General features: G+C 42.7%; 1 protein-coding gene across 1 annotated transcript in view; it reads left to right on the top strand.

Moving 5' to 3' along the window:
- Window positions 1-127: 127 nt before the first annotated feature.
- The window catches only part of celsr2 (cadherin, EGF LAG seven-pass G-type receptor 2), a 67524-nt gene continuing 49836 nt past the window's right edge, over window positions 128-17815 (top strand). Inside the window, exon 1 of the mRNA XM_083771504.1 lies at window positions 128-3869. Within this exon, the coding sequence (XP_083627630.1) occupies window positions 308-3869 (3562 nt within the window). The 5' untranslated portion in view covers window positions 128-307. The remainder of the gene's footprint in view (window positions 3870-17815) is intronic.

Genomic DNA, 17815 nt, shown 5'->3' with positions numbered 1-17815 from the left:
CACGCACACACACAGAGAGAGAGAAACAGGTTTATGATAATGAGAAGCCTCAGGGCGCACGGCCCAGGGGTAGCAGGAGCCATTTTTCTCATTCATGCGGAGTCCCGCAGACAGAGTGGAGGTGTCGCCTTGTTTAGATGAAGAAGGTTAATGTGGTTTGTCTCATAAATTTCACTGGATTACCATCTGAAGTGCGGCGAGGAGAGCATGGATACACTACAACAAAAGACGACGCACAGACGGAAAGTTTAAAGGAAAGGCGGCAGGAATTACGACTCTGAAACCGGGTGACCACTTCTCAGGAGCGATGCGCGTAATTAAGTTGGATTTGTTCTCCGTGTTCGGGTGGTTACAACTCATCACTACGTTCTCGAATTCTTACATTGTTCACATCAGTGAGGATGCGGAGCTGAGGACAGTCGTAGCAAGTGTGGAGCAGAGCGCACTGTGCACTTTGGATCAGGTAATCGCTCCAAGATTCACACACAGCTTCATTAAGACGGACGTAGCGGCGGGTGTTGTGTTCGTCTCGGACACAATAAAGTGTCCCTCGCTCCGCTCGAACCCCTTCGCCGTCTACACTGTAGTGGACTGCAAGGACAATGGCTCTAGCTCCAGGCATCTCATCACCAGCCAGTACGATGTGCATGTTCATGGTAGGAACTGTTCAAACAAACATAAAGGAAAATCTAAATACGATATGGAGGTTATTAGTCTATTGAATCCCCATATCCCTAATCTAGAGTGCCGTGAGGCAGGCTCAGCTTTATTCCATGTATGGGATCTGTTACCTGCCCACTTGACCCACAGTCATGTCCACTGCGAAGTCTCCAAGAGCTCCAAGTTTTACTTTTCCGAGGGGAAATTGTTTGCGTCTGAGACGCTGTGCTGGCGGCATGACACGCTTCATGAACTTGACTTGCATTGTAACCAGCTCAACGGAAATGCACTAGGGTCCAAAGTTCACAACATCTCTGTCCACTGGCGTGTAGGACAGGGCCCTTTCGGGCAGGTCCACCTGGGGAAGTTATTGGAAAAGGCTGCCCAGTCTGATTCAGGCATTGTGAGCAGGAGGGGGAAGAGAAGCGTCAACGGTAGCCCCCAGTTCCAACCACCGATGTACCAAGTGTCTGTGCCAGAGAATAAGCCAGCTGGTACCCCTGTTGTTGTTTTGAAAGCGGTGGACATGGATGAGGGTGAGGCGGGCAGGCTAGATTACTTCATTGAAGCTCTGTTTGACAGCCGCTCAAACAACCTCTTTGCTGTTGACCCAGCGAGTGGAGCTGTCTCTACCGTGGATGTGCTTGACAGGGAGACAAAGGACACGCATGTGTTCCGTGTGACCGCAGTGGACCACGGCACACCCCGCCGTACAGCCATGGCCACCCTTACCGTAACAGTTAGTGACACAAATGATCATGACCCAGTGTTTGAGCAGGAGGACTATAAGGAAAATGTCCGGGAGAACCTAGAGATAGGTTATGAGGTCTTAACAGTCAGGGCCACCGACGGAGATTCCCCGGTTAATGGTAACATCCTGTATCGTGTCCTTAACAGCAATGGTTCTAATGATGTGTTTGAGATTGACTCAAGGTCCGGGGTGATCCGCACCAAAGGGCCAGTAGACAGAGAGGAGGTGGAGGCCTACATGCTTTTGGTCGAAGCAAATGACCAAGGTCGTGACCCTGGTCCCCGCAGTACCACAGCCACAGTTCACATCGTGGTGGAGGATGACAACGACAATGCTCCTCAATTCAGCGAAAAGCGTTATGTGGTGCAGGTGGCGGAGGACATGGCCCCCAACACACAGATCCTGCACGTTACAGCCACTGACCGGGACAGGGGGAGCAACGCGGTCGTTCACTTCAGCATCATGAGCGGAAACACCAGGGGCCAGTTTTACATTGATGCTCAGACAGGACAGATGGACCTGGTGAGTCACCTGGACTATGAGGCCAACAAAGAGTACACCCTGCGCATCCGAGCTCAGGATGGAGGACGCCCACCACTGTCCAACATCAGCGGCCTCGTCACGGTGCAGGTGCAGGATGTCAATGACAATGCTCCCATTTTCGTCAGCACCCCCTTCCAGGCCACAGTGCTGGAGAACGTGCCACTGGGTTACTCCATCATTCACATCCAGGCGGTCGATGCGGATTCCGGAGATAACTCCCGGTTGGAGTATCACCTCACAGAAACCACGCCCAACTTCCCCTTCATGATCAACAACAGCACCGGGTGGATTGTTGTGGCTGCTGAGCTGGACAGGGAGAGTGTGGATTATTACAACTTTGGGGTGGAGGCCCGCGACCATGGCCACCCGGTCATGTCCTCATCGGCTAGCATTAGTATGACCATCCTAGATGTCAATGATAACAACCCAGAGTTCACTCAGAAGGCCTATTACATGAGGCTGAATGAGGATGCTGCGGTGGGAACCAGTGTGGTAACAGTGTCTGCCGTGGACCAGGACATCAACAGCGCGGTGACTTATCAGATATCTAGTGGAAACACCAGGAACAGATTCTCCATTACTAGTCAGAGTGGAGGAGGTCTTATCACATTGGCGCTGCCCTTAGACTATAAGCTGGAGCGGCAGTACGTCCTGAGTGTGACTGCAAGTGACGGAACAAGGCTTGACACCACCAAGGTGTTCGTGAATGTCACAGACGCTAACACGCATCGGCCTGTGTTCCAGAGCTCTCATTACACAGTCAACATCAATGAGGACAGGCCCGAGGGCACCACTGTGGTTGTGATAAGCGCCACCGATGAAGACACCGGTGAGAATGCACGCATCACCTACTTCATGGATGACAGCATCCCTCAGTTCAACATCGACTCGGACACGGGCGCTGTCACCACTCAGATGGCGCTGGATTACGAAGACCAGGTTTCCTATACGTTAGCCATCACAGCCCGGGACAACGGCATTCCTCAGAAATCTGACACCACCTACCTGGAGATACTGGTGAATGATGTCAATGACAACTCCCCCCGGTTCCTGAGAGACCATTACATGGGCTCAGTTATGGAGGATGTGCCGAAGTTTACCAGTGTGGTCCAGGTCTCTGCCACTGACCAAGACTCGGGACTCAACGGACGTGTCTTTTATACCTTCCAGGGAGGAGATGACGGTGATGGAGATTTCATAATTGAGTCCACTTCCGGAATTGTCCGCACACAGCGGCGTTTGGACAGGGAAAATGTGCCGATTTACAGCCTGCAGGCCTTTGCTGTGGATAAAGGTGTGCCTGCACTGAGAACATCTGTGAACATCCAAGTGACCATCCTAGACGTGAATGACAATCCCCCTATGTTTCAGGAAGAAGAGTTCGACATTATGGTGGATGAGAACAGTCCCATAGGCATGGTAGTGGCACACATATCAGCCTCAGATCCAGATGAAGGGAGCAATGCCCAGATTATGTACCAGATAGTCGAGGGGAATATTCCAGAGATTTTCCAGTTGGACATTTTCTCTGGAGAACTCACCTCCTTGATAGATTTGGACTACGAGACAAAGTCTGAGTATGTGATTGTAGTCCAGGCTACCTCAGCCCCTCTTGTCAGCCGTGCCACAATTCACATGAAACTTGTTGACAAGAACGACAATGTGCCCGTGCTCAAAAACTTCCAGATCATCTTCAACAACTATGTAACTGATAAGTCGAGCAGTTTTCCCACTGGAGTGATTGGACGCATTCCTGCCTACGACCCAGATGTCTCCGACCAGCTCCACTACAGTTTTGAGATGGGGAATGAGCTAAACCTAGTCATCCTGAACCAAACCACAGGGGAGATTCAGCTGAGCCGGGCTCTGGATAACAACAGGCCCCTGGAGGCCTCCATGAGGATATCTGTGTCAGGTGAGGCCATTATTACCTTTAACTGCATGCTTTCAACCCCATGTATTTTCTGAATATAAAAGAAGAGTAGAGAGTTAAGTAGGCTACATGTTAGAGAGATTTCTTCCTGTACTCTACTGTACTATGCTCCATCGTCATTTGAAATTTAAATGAAATTATCTGGATACTACAAGTGATGAGTATTTAAATGTGGGTTTCCTTAGCTCTTATTATTCCAGTATTACTTCCTAATTTCCTTTAGAATGAATCATTCATGAGGAAGGATTAACATTCAATGCATGGCCTTTTATGTAAAGCCACTTCATCAACACATATTCCCATCAGTGACAAGCCCCTCAGACCTTTTCAACAATTCAATGAGCCTGTCAGGCAGTGACATACTTATTCAAGGTAAATTGTTGCATTTGGTTATTAGGTTGCCACTTTTGTCATCTTATTAAAGAGAAGACTTGTTTATACAACCCAGATTTTATCATTTCAATAGCTGTTCATCTGAGCATGTCTGTAGCCAAATGCTTGTGTGGGATCCACATGCCACTGATCACCCAACCCCCTCCTCCTGCTCCCTTAATTACTCATCATACGTTATACCATGAAAGGTTTCATTAAATTACAGTCTGCTTCTAATAAGTTTGTCTTACGATATTTAGAGATGACAGGTTGGGAAACACTGGTGTCATCTGTTTCAATGACTTGTGAAACAGTTACTGAACACTGTTTATAAGAAGACCATATGTAATACTCAAGCATGTTTTCAGTTATCACTTAACCCACTTAACCCCCCCCCCCCCTACACATTTTGCACAAATGAACACTTTATTGGCTATGATGTGACTGATTTTTTTTTTTTAATGTTTTTTGTGTGGCTTTCGCCTTTATTTTATATTTTTTATGGAGGGACAGACAGTAGGCTGACATGAAATGGGGAGAGAGATGGTGGGAAGACATGCAGTAAAGGCTGTCGGGATCGGGAGTCGAACCCGCAGCACACTGCCAGACTGAATTTCATCTGGGATAGAGAATGTTTTGTGCTGGAATCTTGTGCGTGCCACTTGCTTATCCTTGACCTTGACTCTATCGTGGGGGGGTTGGTGTTATGAGATCAGCAGCCTGGGGCCGATCTTCATGCTCACAATGCATCGCAATGCGACACATTGTGAGGGTCTTGTAGAATATTTTTGGCAAATAGATATGGTGTAGAAGGAAAAACTAAAGGAGGGGACCTATAATTGAGCCCTGGGGACACTGGTCAATTAAGTATGTATTCTATCTTCTATGTAGGATTTAAGCGGTCAAAGATTGAAAAAAGGAAAATGTTGCATAGTAACCACATGTTTATTACGATACAGGCTTTGATTGTTGATTGTTGACATGGAATTATTCTAATGGATAATTAAGTGCTATGTTCCTGTTAAGGACACTCATACTCCTAATGCCAGAAACTATATTGTTTAGTCTGGGTACAATAATGGATTGGATGCCTGCTTTGTTTTAACTATCTGGCCTCCCTTGAGTCTCCTTAAAAGAGGAGCCCCAAATGACAGATGAGATTTCTGCCTGTTTCTCTGGAGGACAATAGTGAGCTGTCGATTTTCAGAGGCAAGCACTAGAGCACATATGAGCTTCTGGTTGGGGGCAACAGCTGTGACTCTTCCAAGGACCAATTAGAGGCCTTGTTTCTCCGCTCGGCGTCCAGCACCTGCTGGGGTATATGTGTCAGCACCCCTGCTGGGGAGAGAGGGAGGTGGATGGGAGGGATAGAGGGCAGGACGAGAGAGAGAGAGAAGTGAAGGAGGGAGTAGCATTAAGTGGCATGAATTGGAGGATGCACCGAGAACTGCAATATGCAGGGTTCATCATTAGTGAGGCACTACAGATTGGGGTACAAAGATGAGCAGATCCGAATACTGTTGACCACAATTTATAAAAAAGCTTCTCCCTCAGGGGACCTCTGGAGTATCCCTATTATCCTTTTGCTTTATGCCGTTTAGGAGGCCACTTCTGATGGATGATTGTTGACAGGGTCCGTTATGTCTTGTTAGACTGTTATTAACATAGTTTTAGATTAGAATACCACACAAGTATTGAACAGATGTTTTATTTTGATCTTTACAATCCCCAGATGTCAGGGTGTTACCTACAATAAAGTATACTACATTTATCTTGACAAATTATTTATTATTATTTATATTGAATTAATTAACAATGTCACCCAGAAACCCACAACACCACTGTGTTAAAAATAAATCTAAATGTTGTGGTCAAAACTTTGAGGAAATAAACCATGAATTATAAGATGGTAATAAATGCACCATGGTCAACTAGGAGGACACAATGTAGACATGATAATTACATTCTACAATGTCAAATGTAGCATTTGAATTTACTGAATTAGCTGCATTCAAATTATTCTAAATAAATAAAAAATAGCAGTGTTAATTAGAATACAGCTACTTATCTATTTACTAGCACTTTTTAGCTCTCTTAACATTGATGGTTCCAATAATTCAAAACAGCCACAAAAAGAGGGTAACACCTGACTAATGGACTCGATTAGACAGCGTATGTGATTGCTAGAGTGTGTGTTTGTCCGTAGCTAATCTTGCATAATACTAAGGCCAATCAGCATCTTATTTCTTCCTAACAGGCCATGGACCTCAATTCAGACAGATAACAACAACCTTGTCATTTTATATGTATTGTTGCATTGCAATCATCCCGTCCGTCTATGGGCTGACACTAGCCAAATGTATGCTGCTGCATGCATGAGTAATCATAATGGCAAGTAAACATTTTGGCAGTTATGTTCGTCAACTACATTAACAGTATGTTTTATAATTTGCCCTATTTGCTGAACTAGTCCCATACTTCCTCTCGTAAAGGACAGGCAAATGACGTGTAGGCCAGCCAAACCTGCCACATTTCAAATGTAAAAGTAATTATCAGAATCCTTTATTACATTACCCCGTGTAATTGACATACTCGGGCACAGCCCAATACATTATCATCACATGCCCCCCAGGCCCAGACACAGAGAAAGATGGTGAGAAGTAGACAATGAATGTGTATGAGAGAGGGGGAGGAAGACAATAGAGACGATGTACTACTGGTAATCAGTAATCACATGCTTTGCTTTAAATGGCTGTATGTTGGGTTCTAATTTTTCTCCCTGAGTTAAAGGTAGCGGAGCGAGATAGAAGATAGTCAAAGTCACACCAATCCAGGGAGTTATGATGAGAATTCTGCTCACGGCGCTGGTTGGGAAGCGCTATAGGCTCTAGGATTAGTTTTAGTGCATCTGAATCCTGGGATCTGTCTGTTCTCTGTTGACATACTAGGGAAGTGGAATACTGTTCCGAGGCAAGCATGAGCTTGCATAAATAGGTGTTTGCATTTGATGGGGAAGGATTTTGTCTCTTTCATCCTTGTTACCGTGCTATAGGAAATGCAGATAGTTTTTTTTCTTAAAATGAATTGTATGCTTTGCGTATGGTATTATAGTAGGACAGGAAATGCAGTCAGAGTGGATGTATATTGTCAGGGCGGCTGTTAGATGAATTTGAAACCCATGGCATCAAATCCATGGTACCTTATCCCACCATAACATCCTGTCCTTTGTTTGGATAGAGAAAATGTACAGACCAAGCCACCAGAACTGAGATTGAGCAGTCAATTATACCCTTGACTAATGAAGGCAGGCTTATTCTTTTCACATTGCACTGCAGTTTTATACCAGAAAACACAAATGACATGTCACAAGGAATCTCTAAAGTTCTACAATTGTGTTCAAAACCTCTCCAGACCTGTTGATTTATGGCTTAGCATTTGCCTCCTGTTTTCAATATTTTATTGAAAGCTGCAAAAACACTCACAAAATCAGATTTCATGTTGCCCACATAGCCTATAAGTATTAACTCATAAGTAGCATTAAGTGTTATATGGAAAGTATTATAGTTCACAGGTGGTGTGTATGTTTTATCCCGACAAAGTAATTAGTTGTCTTTCTTCTGTTGACAGCTGAAGCTTCTGGAGACAATCTCCATTTTATTATATTTTCTCTTACAATCTTTTAGTGCAAAACTCTGAACAGAACATACCTTTTTATCAATGCACAAAGGCTCTGTAGTGCTGTTGAATGTTTTCTCTATTCCGCCTCTTGATTGGCATTATCCTTGCATGAAGATAATGCTACAAGAGTGGAATTTTAATTGAGGAAGCTCCTCTCCCCCATATCTTCTAAAAGAGAGCCTGTCCCAGTCGGTGCAATTTCATTACAGTCTATTAAGACTTTAAGCTCTGTGTAGATAGAGTTATTCAAGGGTTTTTGACTTCATGACTAAGCTGGGTGTAATATTAGCTGTTGGATGATAGCTGCAGAGAACTGGTGCTGTGGGGCCTCCAACAGCGGGACTGTTCGCCTTTCAAACTTCCTCGCTGTTCTATTATTATTACTCACCTCCAGTACACCTTCCTGTTGTTTATGCTATAGCTACACCTTAATCACCCCCTTGTGGTTGGTTTGTAGTGTCATAGCCGTATAGGTTTGTAGTGGCATAGCCGTAGGTTTGTAGTGGTATAGCCGTAGGTTTGTAGTGGCATAGCCGTAGGTTTGTAGTGGCATAGCCGCTTGCGTAGTGCGTACACACATGTTCTGTTTGTGTGCGTGTTGTGTGTTTTTGATTGACTTGTGCCATCTGTAATCGGCTGCCTGCATTTTATTCTCTGCGCTTTACTCACCTCCCACGATGCCTTGCAGGCTTGCATGGAATGTTTGTATCACAGTTTCTCTTTTTCTCCCTTTAACATCACCTTGATCCTGTTTCTCTGTCCCCTCTTTTTATTGGCCTGTCATCCATTCCTACTTTTCTCCTATCTTCCTGTGTCCATGGTTCTCACCCCTGCAACCTCCGCTGTTCCCTCCCATCATTTCAAGCTCCTCCACCCTCTTTCTTTTCTCCCCCTCTCTCCTTTGAGTGATGCCCCCCCTCCCTAGTGAAAGGAAGAATGCTTCGAGAAATGCTTTGTTAAGCACCCAGTTGTCATGGTGAACCCAGCAATGCTTGAGAAATTCCTTGTGGGTGGGGACAAGGGGTAAGGTCCCTTTTGTGAAATGAAGATTGGGGGAGGGGTAGCACATAAAGTTCTAAAGTGCAACTGTCCCCCTCTGCCTCTTTCTGGTGAAGTATGTGGTCTTTCTTTGGACCAGGAAAACTATAATGCTTGGAGTCACAGTGACCTGTCCTCCTGGCCATTCTTTCACTGTGCAGTTTATAAATACTAACTCGGCCATATTTCCACACTGACTTTTTAGGTGAAAGCTGAAAATCCAGCCTTGTATTCTTTTTTATGTCGTTGCTGTTGGGCATAACGTTTTTATGTTTATTCTGTGATATAATGCCTTACTTCGTCACACTACAGTGTCACACAAATGTAGCAGAAATAATGATGAAGTCTGTGTTGGTTTTATACATAGTATAACTATAACCAATATTAAGTCATATTTTAACAACAGCTTGTGAGTGTGACTAAATAATAACTACTGGATCCATTGGAACACAGGTTATTTTTTCCATTTCCTGAAAAGTAACAGTTTTGGACATAGATACGAGGTTTGTTCTAGCCAACAGTGACGAAAAAAGTGATATGACAGTGTTGTCCCATGGTCTTTGATTTGTGACATGGATACCTCCACAAGGTTATCTGATTCCCCGCCGTCGGCTTGTTTCTCAAAAGGAGAACATCCCTTTGTGGGCCTTGTTTCTTACTTTCTTGCTTGGTTGCATTGAAGGTCCGGATCAGTTTTGGGGGCTGGCAGGTGGGGGGTGGGAGTGGTATGACATCATTGCTGGGTGGTGGGGATGGGGGGGGGGGTCATGTTTGGTATTAGCATTGGTGCATCGCTGGGGTTGAGGCCTCTGATGCCGTTTGCAAATAATCTCATGGTTGTCCTGTATTGTCCCCACTATCACAGCAGACAATGGGGGGGGGGGGGGGGATTTAGCGGGCTCTGTCTGGGATCACACCCCACTTTCTTTGTAACAACTCATTTGCCCTGATGCTGTCTTAAGGAGTTTCACTGTGGTCTTATTAGTCAGCCATGAAGTATCCTGTTTATTGTATCGTCTGATGTGCTTTGTTTTGTGAACTAATCTACACTGCAGTAAAACATTTCTTGAGTATGAAAACCCTTAGTACAAATTACATGTTGTCGTCCTGTGTAATAATTGCAATAATTAATCAAACTAATTTAACAGATTATTAAAAAAAGATAATCATTAGTTTACTAAATAATCAATTAATAATCTATCCCTATTTAGGGTAAGCAGTGAAAAGTTTAAAAAGTAAAATAATAATAAAATATAGTGAAAATAAATTATCACCATTTTTGCATGACACCACTGTGCATGGCACCATTGTGAGACGAAGTATAAAATAACTCTTAAGTGGTTCATCTATTAAAGGAGAATTCCATACTAAAAGGCTTTCTTACCTTTCTTTGTAGTTGTTACGTCCCCACCAAAGAGGTCCAGGTGTTATTTTGTGCAAAAGCTCCCCTACCATAAGCCCTAAATGAATTGCATTGAATTGAATGGGGCTATGGGGTGCTAATTCACTTATTTCCATCGCTCAAAATGATCATTTCTTTGTATATATCCTCTCTTCATAATGTAAATAATATCCCAAGCGGCACACTTTACTACTTCTTTCGATGGAAATAAGCGAACTAGCATAACACCCCATAGCCCCATTCAATTCCCATTCAATGCAATGCAATTCATTGAGGGCTTATGGTAGGGAAAATAGCCAATAAGGAGTTTTTGCACAAAAAAACACCTGGACCTCTTTGGTGGGGACGTAACAACTACAAAGAAAGGTAAGAAAGATAAGAAAGCATTCTAGCATGGAATTCTCCTTTAAGTTAAAAAAAAAACACGCTTCTCTGTTATTTGATTAATCGGAAAAACGATAGAATTTAAGAAGATAATCAATAGATAGAGCAAAGGATAGTTAGATAAAGCCCTGAATAATAGTAAAGACATCATTGTGTTTATGTTCTTACACTGTGACCAACACATATGTTCTATGTTCTGACACATATGTTCTGTGTTTTAACACATAGCTGCCTTGTAAGCGTGATGTTGTGATGATTCACAGTGACCTGTGAATGAACTGTACTGGGTTTGTATTGTACTCCAGTCAGTGGTTTGGTTTGATGGTAGTCATTGTGGTAAGACGTGTGACCAATGACAGTGAACCTCAGTGTATAGGAAGTGGCTACATGTATTGCAAAGGTTATGGTTAATCACATAGGATGCCTGTGAGTTCTAGCTTCTTTGAACAGATGGTTTCTGTTTTCTTTTACGCTGTTTTGTTTCACACCGACTGAACCAACTTGAGGCAATTTAGTGATCTAGATGGCTTTGACCTTAAAGTCATAATTCCACACTAAAGTTTGACATAATTCCCATGTTTGTCTTCCCACAATATTTTTTTCTTAAGGGATTCAAACATAACTGCATCATATGATTACATTTGATAATAATCATAATTATTATTTTGTTTTCACTTTTCAAAAGGCTGTTTCAAAGTGCTTTACAGAAAAAGACACAATTACACAAACCATTAGATTAAAACAACACACAATCAATTAAAATATATAGCATAAGACCCCATAATACAGTAAGTAGCCTAATAAAAAACAATTAAGTGCTAAATGAGGAATAGCATTTACCAAACACAGCACGTTTTGAGAAGTTATTTTCAGAAGTGCTTTATTTTGAGCTGGGGTTTGCTAGCCTCAGTTTCTCAGGTAGTGAGTTACACAGCTGTGAGGCTCTATAATGCTTGGTTACCCGTGAGGCGGGCGAGGGAGGGCGACCGGCCGACGGTGCGTCGCGACGGACCGTCGGTCGCAAGAAATGGATTCTGCCCTTGCTGGGGCGGGCTGTGGGAACAGGCAGTGCCTAGGCTCATAGGGTGCAATTATATCTGATGATATAGGTAGCAAGGCCATGTAGGTCTTTAAAGTTTAAAATCAATTAGCCAGTGTAGCATTGCAGTGATGGTACTGACCTGGAGATGGCCTCTTGGCTGATCCCAGAATACAGGGAATTACATGGCTTTTTCAAGGTCCGCCTGAGATAAATCTGTTATACAATATTCCTAATTAGAGAAAGAATGATTGTACTACATTTGGGTGATTTGTATGTCAATACAAATTGTGGGTGGAGTGCTTAACGTTGGAGGACAGGTTCCCAAGTTTCTTTCCCAAGCACCGGTCAGATTAGTTTCAAGTTTTGTGACACCCTTGCATTTTATATCAGAGAGACATGTCACATGTCATAACATGAGAGAAGTTGACTGTCATTAACAGTAAGCAGAATATAAAGTTGGGTGTTGTCTTCATAAGTATATAAATAGAAAATAATTGGACCAATAATTGACCCCTAGGGAATACTACACGAGAGGGCGGCTAGGGATAAGAAGAATGAAACTTGCAAGAGCAAAGTCCTTAATGCCAACAGTTTCCCAGGCGTTAATCGAATGCTGAACTCAAATCTATCTACATTAAAAATGAACAAACCTCAGAGTCTGCAGCGAACAGTAAAGGCCTATTCATAGTCTGGATTTTCGGTGGTGAGGTGACCACCGGAGCTAAAATAACGTTGAGCGGTGGTGAGTAAAAACAGAGAGAAGGGCTGGAGCTGTGGCGGTGGTTTGCTCTTCACCGCGGCTCGTGACGTCATGTTGTAGTTCGGTGGTCACCCCACCACCGAAAATCCAGACTATGTATGAGCCTTAAGTCATTGTGGTAACATGAATACGAGCTGTTATCTGGTGCTGGGCATGGATTGTTATTGCTCCAAAATATTACTGCCATTATGTAAAATGAATTGAGTCAACATACTTAAAAAAACAAACGAATTTTTTTTTGAAAAAGTACGTTTTGCCGAAATTACGTCATAGGCCAGCCAAGTCTATGGACTTTTCACGTTTGTTTAATGTTTAGCCTTTAGAGCCTAATTATAAATTGCCCAAAGTCTGTTTTGGGCAGTTATGTTGTTGTTTTTTTAGGCCAAGTCTATGGACTTTAATGTTTGTTTAGGGCTGTAAATGACAACTTAAGATGTTATTTGGTTGATGATAAATACATTTTGTAATAAATGTATTTCATTTTTCACAGACATGAGAACACCAACATGCCCCCCAAAATCTGGGAGCCCCTCAAAATCTGGGCGCCCCTCACTTTTATTTAAGGTACGACATAGGTACTAAAACAAGAAATGACATGCTCAGTATGTTTTCTATACCAAATGAGTATTGGTATGGTTGAATAACAATCTGATGCTTGGTCACTTCTCTGCATGCTAATGACTCTTTACTATTGCGCTGACAGCAGTTTTCCTTTGATATGTAAATGTATTGATTTGAATGCGCAGATCCTTCTATTTGGCTCGAAGCCCCTCCATGTTAACCAAAGAATCTCTGGAATGCCGTGTTCTTATGGCTAGATAGAAAAGTTAACGTTTGACTGAGGATTGGTGTCTGTTTTCAGCTATACTGGCCAGTGGCCACAAAATAGTACAAATACATTTTCTTCCATGATTGTCAGCTGTACGCTTCTGAGTGGTGAAACTGGCTTGTGGATCTGCTCTATAAATCTTCTGAATTAATGGTTTGACATTGAACTACTGACACATTTCCTTTACTGGAAATACAGAATATCACAATGGAATCTAGTTTGTTTTGCACACTTTAGTATTAATAAGGTTTGATAGGGGTGCAACAAAGTATGCCTGTATTATTTTTCTATCTATTCTGTCTATGAATATATATTCCACTTTATTCCTTTTAATGATTGGGGGACAAAAATGAAGAGGCCGCACAAACACAGAACTCCACTACAGATATGATAATGGAACATTATGATGCTCAAAGCACTTTATCTTGATCTAAATGGCACTAATATTGCTCAGATATGGATAACAGCAAATCTGCTGCGTAGGAGTTTGAAGCTCTCTATTCGCACCTTTTTATCAGAGAGTGTAAGTGGGCTTTGCTGTGATATATTATCTGCTTATATTCATTTGTTCTTAGTCTCATAGTGCAGCTATATTCCAACAATGGGACTTCACTAGCATGTTAACCCCTTGACACCAGTTGCATTATCTAAACCCAAATCTGGAATCAGCCTCAATCTGCTCATCTTTGTTTAACGGACAAAAATAGCCAATCTACAAGCTCTCAACATGTTGCTCCATGGCACGTTGTGAGTGAGCATCCTATGTTGTAGCTTCAGGCCATTAGGCGATCAGATTATACCCAGGTTAGATCAAAAACATTGCACTACAGACAGTGATATGGTGATGAGAGCCATTGTAAGGAGGTGGACACCTGGCAGGGGGCATTGGTAGTATTTTATGTAGGAGGAGGGGCCATCAGCTTTAACCGTTGCTTGTTCTGTGGGGGGTCAAGAAGGGGGGAGTTGGCAGGGGGAGGAATGAAAGGGAGAGAGGGGGTGGGGGTTCTTCTATGAAGCTTATTCGTTTCCTCAACACATAACCTCCAACTTTAGCATCATTCTCCTCCACATTCAGACTACAGTGCGTTCAGCCTGTTTCATGTTTCAGCCTTAGTTAATTCAAGCACTGCAATGCATTCCCCAATGACATTTTCTCAAGGGCCGCTTTTCCTTTTGATCATCGGGAATTCAAAAATCTTTTTTTTAATTAAAAGAACACCAAACAGGGCACACATGACTGATTTAATGAACGAGAACTCTGATAAGCATCATCTAGTAAATAGTGTTTTTTTCTCACAATCCCTGATCATTACAGCTTACAGCCTTGATGAAAAAGGAGGGAAAATACATCCAGCGTAGGCTAAAGTTCTGCTCTTTCATGCTTTAACCCAAATCGACCCTCATTAACTTCTGTAGACGACTCCTACTTCTTTTGATGGAGTTCTCATTGAGATGCAGCCCAGTAAGCGGGGTGTGGTGTTCTGCAACACACAGACGCAGGTAGAACAGAACTCCTAGTTGCAAATTCAAAGACCCCCATAATAACTGTGTGTGTGTGTGTGTGTGTGTGTGTGTGTGTGTGTGTGTGTGTGTGTGTGTGTGTGTGTGTAGTGTACTGTATACACTGGAGGTACGTATGTACATACAGTAAATATGTTGCATACAATGTTGTCACATTTGTGGTATGTATATACAGGTATACAAGATAACTTGTTTAAACATGTACAATTACATGTTTAAACAAATGATCCTGTGTCACTGTGCAGGGAGTGTTGTCCTGCTTTATGGACTGCAGCAGTGCAGCTTACCTATCATCAAAGGTTCCAGTGTTGATGTGTCTCAGACCACAGTGTGGTTTACTTGAACGCTGTAATGAATAGGAACTGCGCAAGGGGCAGTAATCCCGTCAAGGTGATGGCAGAACAAAGCTATTCTCTGACTTTGCTACACCAACGCTACAGAAAGCACAACCCCAAAGTGTAATATATTAGGCAGGGTCATCTAAGGGCAAGCACAATCCCAGTAATTAAGTCATGCAATTACCATGCTATACCAACAGGGCACAGAAATTCACTTTAATTGAATCACACTGTCTTATTGTCATCCCCAATGGGAGTGCGCTCCTAGGTCGAGCTGTGTGATTTGTTCTGATCATTGTGTAGACAGATGTGTTGTTCCTGTGAGTGTCTGAGGGATCCTTGCGTGGACTCAACACTTGAGCGTTTGTCAGCAGCATGTAAACACGACAGTGTCTGCCAGAGGAGTCGCACTAGTACAATTGTTTGTTTACCATTTGCCATTATTTTGTAAACCTCCATGTGTTGACCTGGCAGTGCGTGACGGTTGAGGCAATTCTGATTTAATAGGCAACGGTTGCCGTTTTATAATCATATCAATACCTCAATGCTAACAAATGTTCAGCATACTTATTTTGAATTATCACCTCAATCAAAAAAAGAACTTGCAGCAAGCAGTTAGTGCAAAACTTTCCCGCACGGCTTGCTAGGTAGAAAGAATGCAAAGTCGACCAACAGCCTTTAATTTCCCTCTGAAGTGATATTTAATTTATGACCTCTCCACTGATGTTAGGAATGGGACCCTGGCTTCACTACCCTTTGATCCAGTAGGTACTTAGTGCGTGCTGCACATACTGTAGTGTTCCTGTGTAGAACCGACACATGGGCTGCTGCTAAGCCATGTTCCCTACTCCAAAGTGTGCCAGCATTATGCAAGTATGCAACGCACAACTGCCTTTGATGGAGCTCCTGTGTGCCCCATATCGCACAACGAATATGCCTTGTTCATATTTCTATCTTCTATCTGTGGTGTCATCATCATGGGTCTGATGTATGGCTGCTAGGAGACCTGCTTGATGATGATTATTTATCTGTCTACCATGGTGATGAATGGTATTTTCATAGTTCATCCGCATGTTTTGGAATATACGTCATGGACTGCATGTTAGTTTTTGAATAGTCAAGGTGTATTGATTATAGAATTTAAATGCTGCTGTTTTCCATTGCCTTTTTGAGGGGCGCTAGCCCCTCCTATACCCAGCTTTCCGGGTCTGTGTAAGTGAAGATGCAAAATTGAGGACACAAATTGTGGTTTGCCAGAATGAGATGATGTATGATGATGTATGAGTGCCACATATCAGGCTTTGGCCTGACAGGGCGCCGCGTCGCGTATTAATCTGGTGTCAGTGAGGTCAGATGTAGAGTTGCTGGCCTGCTCCATATATGCAGATCTAGTATGTCAAACCATGTATGGCTATCCAGGGTTTCATGAGGTCAGTGTCATGATCTTCATATATGGAGATCCAGGTGTAGGTGATGATCCAGTCTTCTCCTCCATAAATATTATTGCGACCTGGAGTGTCTCCATAAATATTATTGCGACTTGCGGTCGCAATAATATTTATTATTTATAGACATGTTGAAGTAATGTTAAATACATAATGCTTTACATAAAACTGAAGAAAAAACAAAAAGCTGATAGTTGCAAAAATATATATGAATAGTATGAAAATTACTTATTTTAGACAATCAAACAAAATTACAATATCAAAATTTATGGAAAAGCACCATGAAAAGAATTCATAGGGCATTAACCCAGTACATATAAAATGTATGTCTGTATTTGTAAAATTAATAAATAATAAATAAAACACTGTTGAAAGCGCTTTGGATACCAGCACGTTTTAAGAAGTGGCTTAATATAAGAGAAGACACAATGTATGTGGCACATATAGACACCGTCCTAGTTCTAATGACCTTTGTCTCATGTCATTACCCAGTCTTATCTTTCTCCCCCGTTTGTCCTGTCACTGACTGTCCAGTGTACAGAAATCAATGAGGCACACATTCCATGAATGCAATCTCTGAATAAAGCATGAAAGACTTCAATACAATAATGCTGGACAGCCTTCCCGGCTCTCTCAGCTGCAGGCAAGGTCAGTCCGAGAGATAGAGTGGTAGGAGGGCTGTTGATGTTGATTCTTTCTCTGTCAGCCATGTTATCTCTGTGTCCGACATGACTTTGTTGACATTTTTCTGGGCACAAATTAGAGCTGGGCAGCAATATGGCCCATGGACCATATATGGACCATAATGAGGCCGTAATAATTACTGTATATTTAATGCTTTCACATGCCTCAGCCCGTTTCAGTTATCTTTCTTGTGTTCTTTGACAGTGATTAACTGCTCACTTTCTCCCTTCATTACCTTCCACATTTACATACAGAAACTTCATGCAACACCATGAGTTTTCGTCCTTTGTCACATTCACCATGAACATACAGTATATAGAACATACAGAAGCGTAATGTCACACACCAATGTCGTTTCTTCCTTTGTCACCTTCAGCATTTACATACAGAATATTCATGTCACTCCCTGTTAGATCTTTGCACTGAATCATTCCC

The sequence above is a fragment of the Protomyctophum parallelum genome, assembly GCF_964188405.1.
Source record: "Protomyctophum parallelum genome assembly, chromosome: 8".
In the NCBI taxonomy this organism is placed as follows: Eukaryota; Metazoa; Chordata; class Actinopteri; order Myctophiformes; family Myctophidae; genus Protomyctophum; species Protomyctophum parallelum.
The sequence above is the reverse complement of the archived record's forward strand: the minus strand, read 5'-3'. Positions and strand labels throughout refer to the sequence as shown.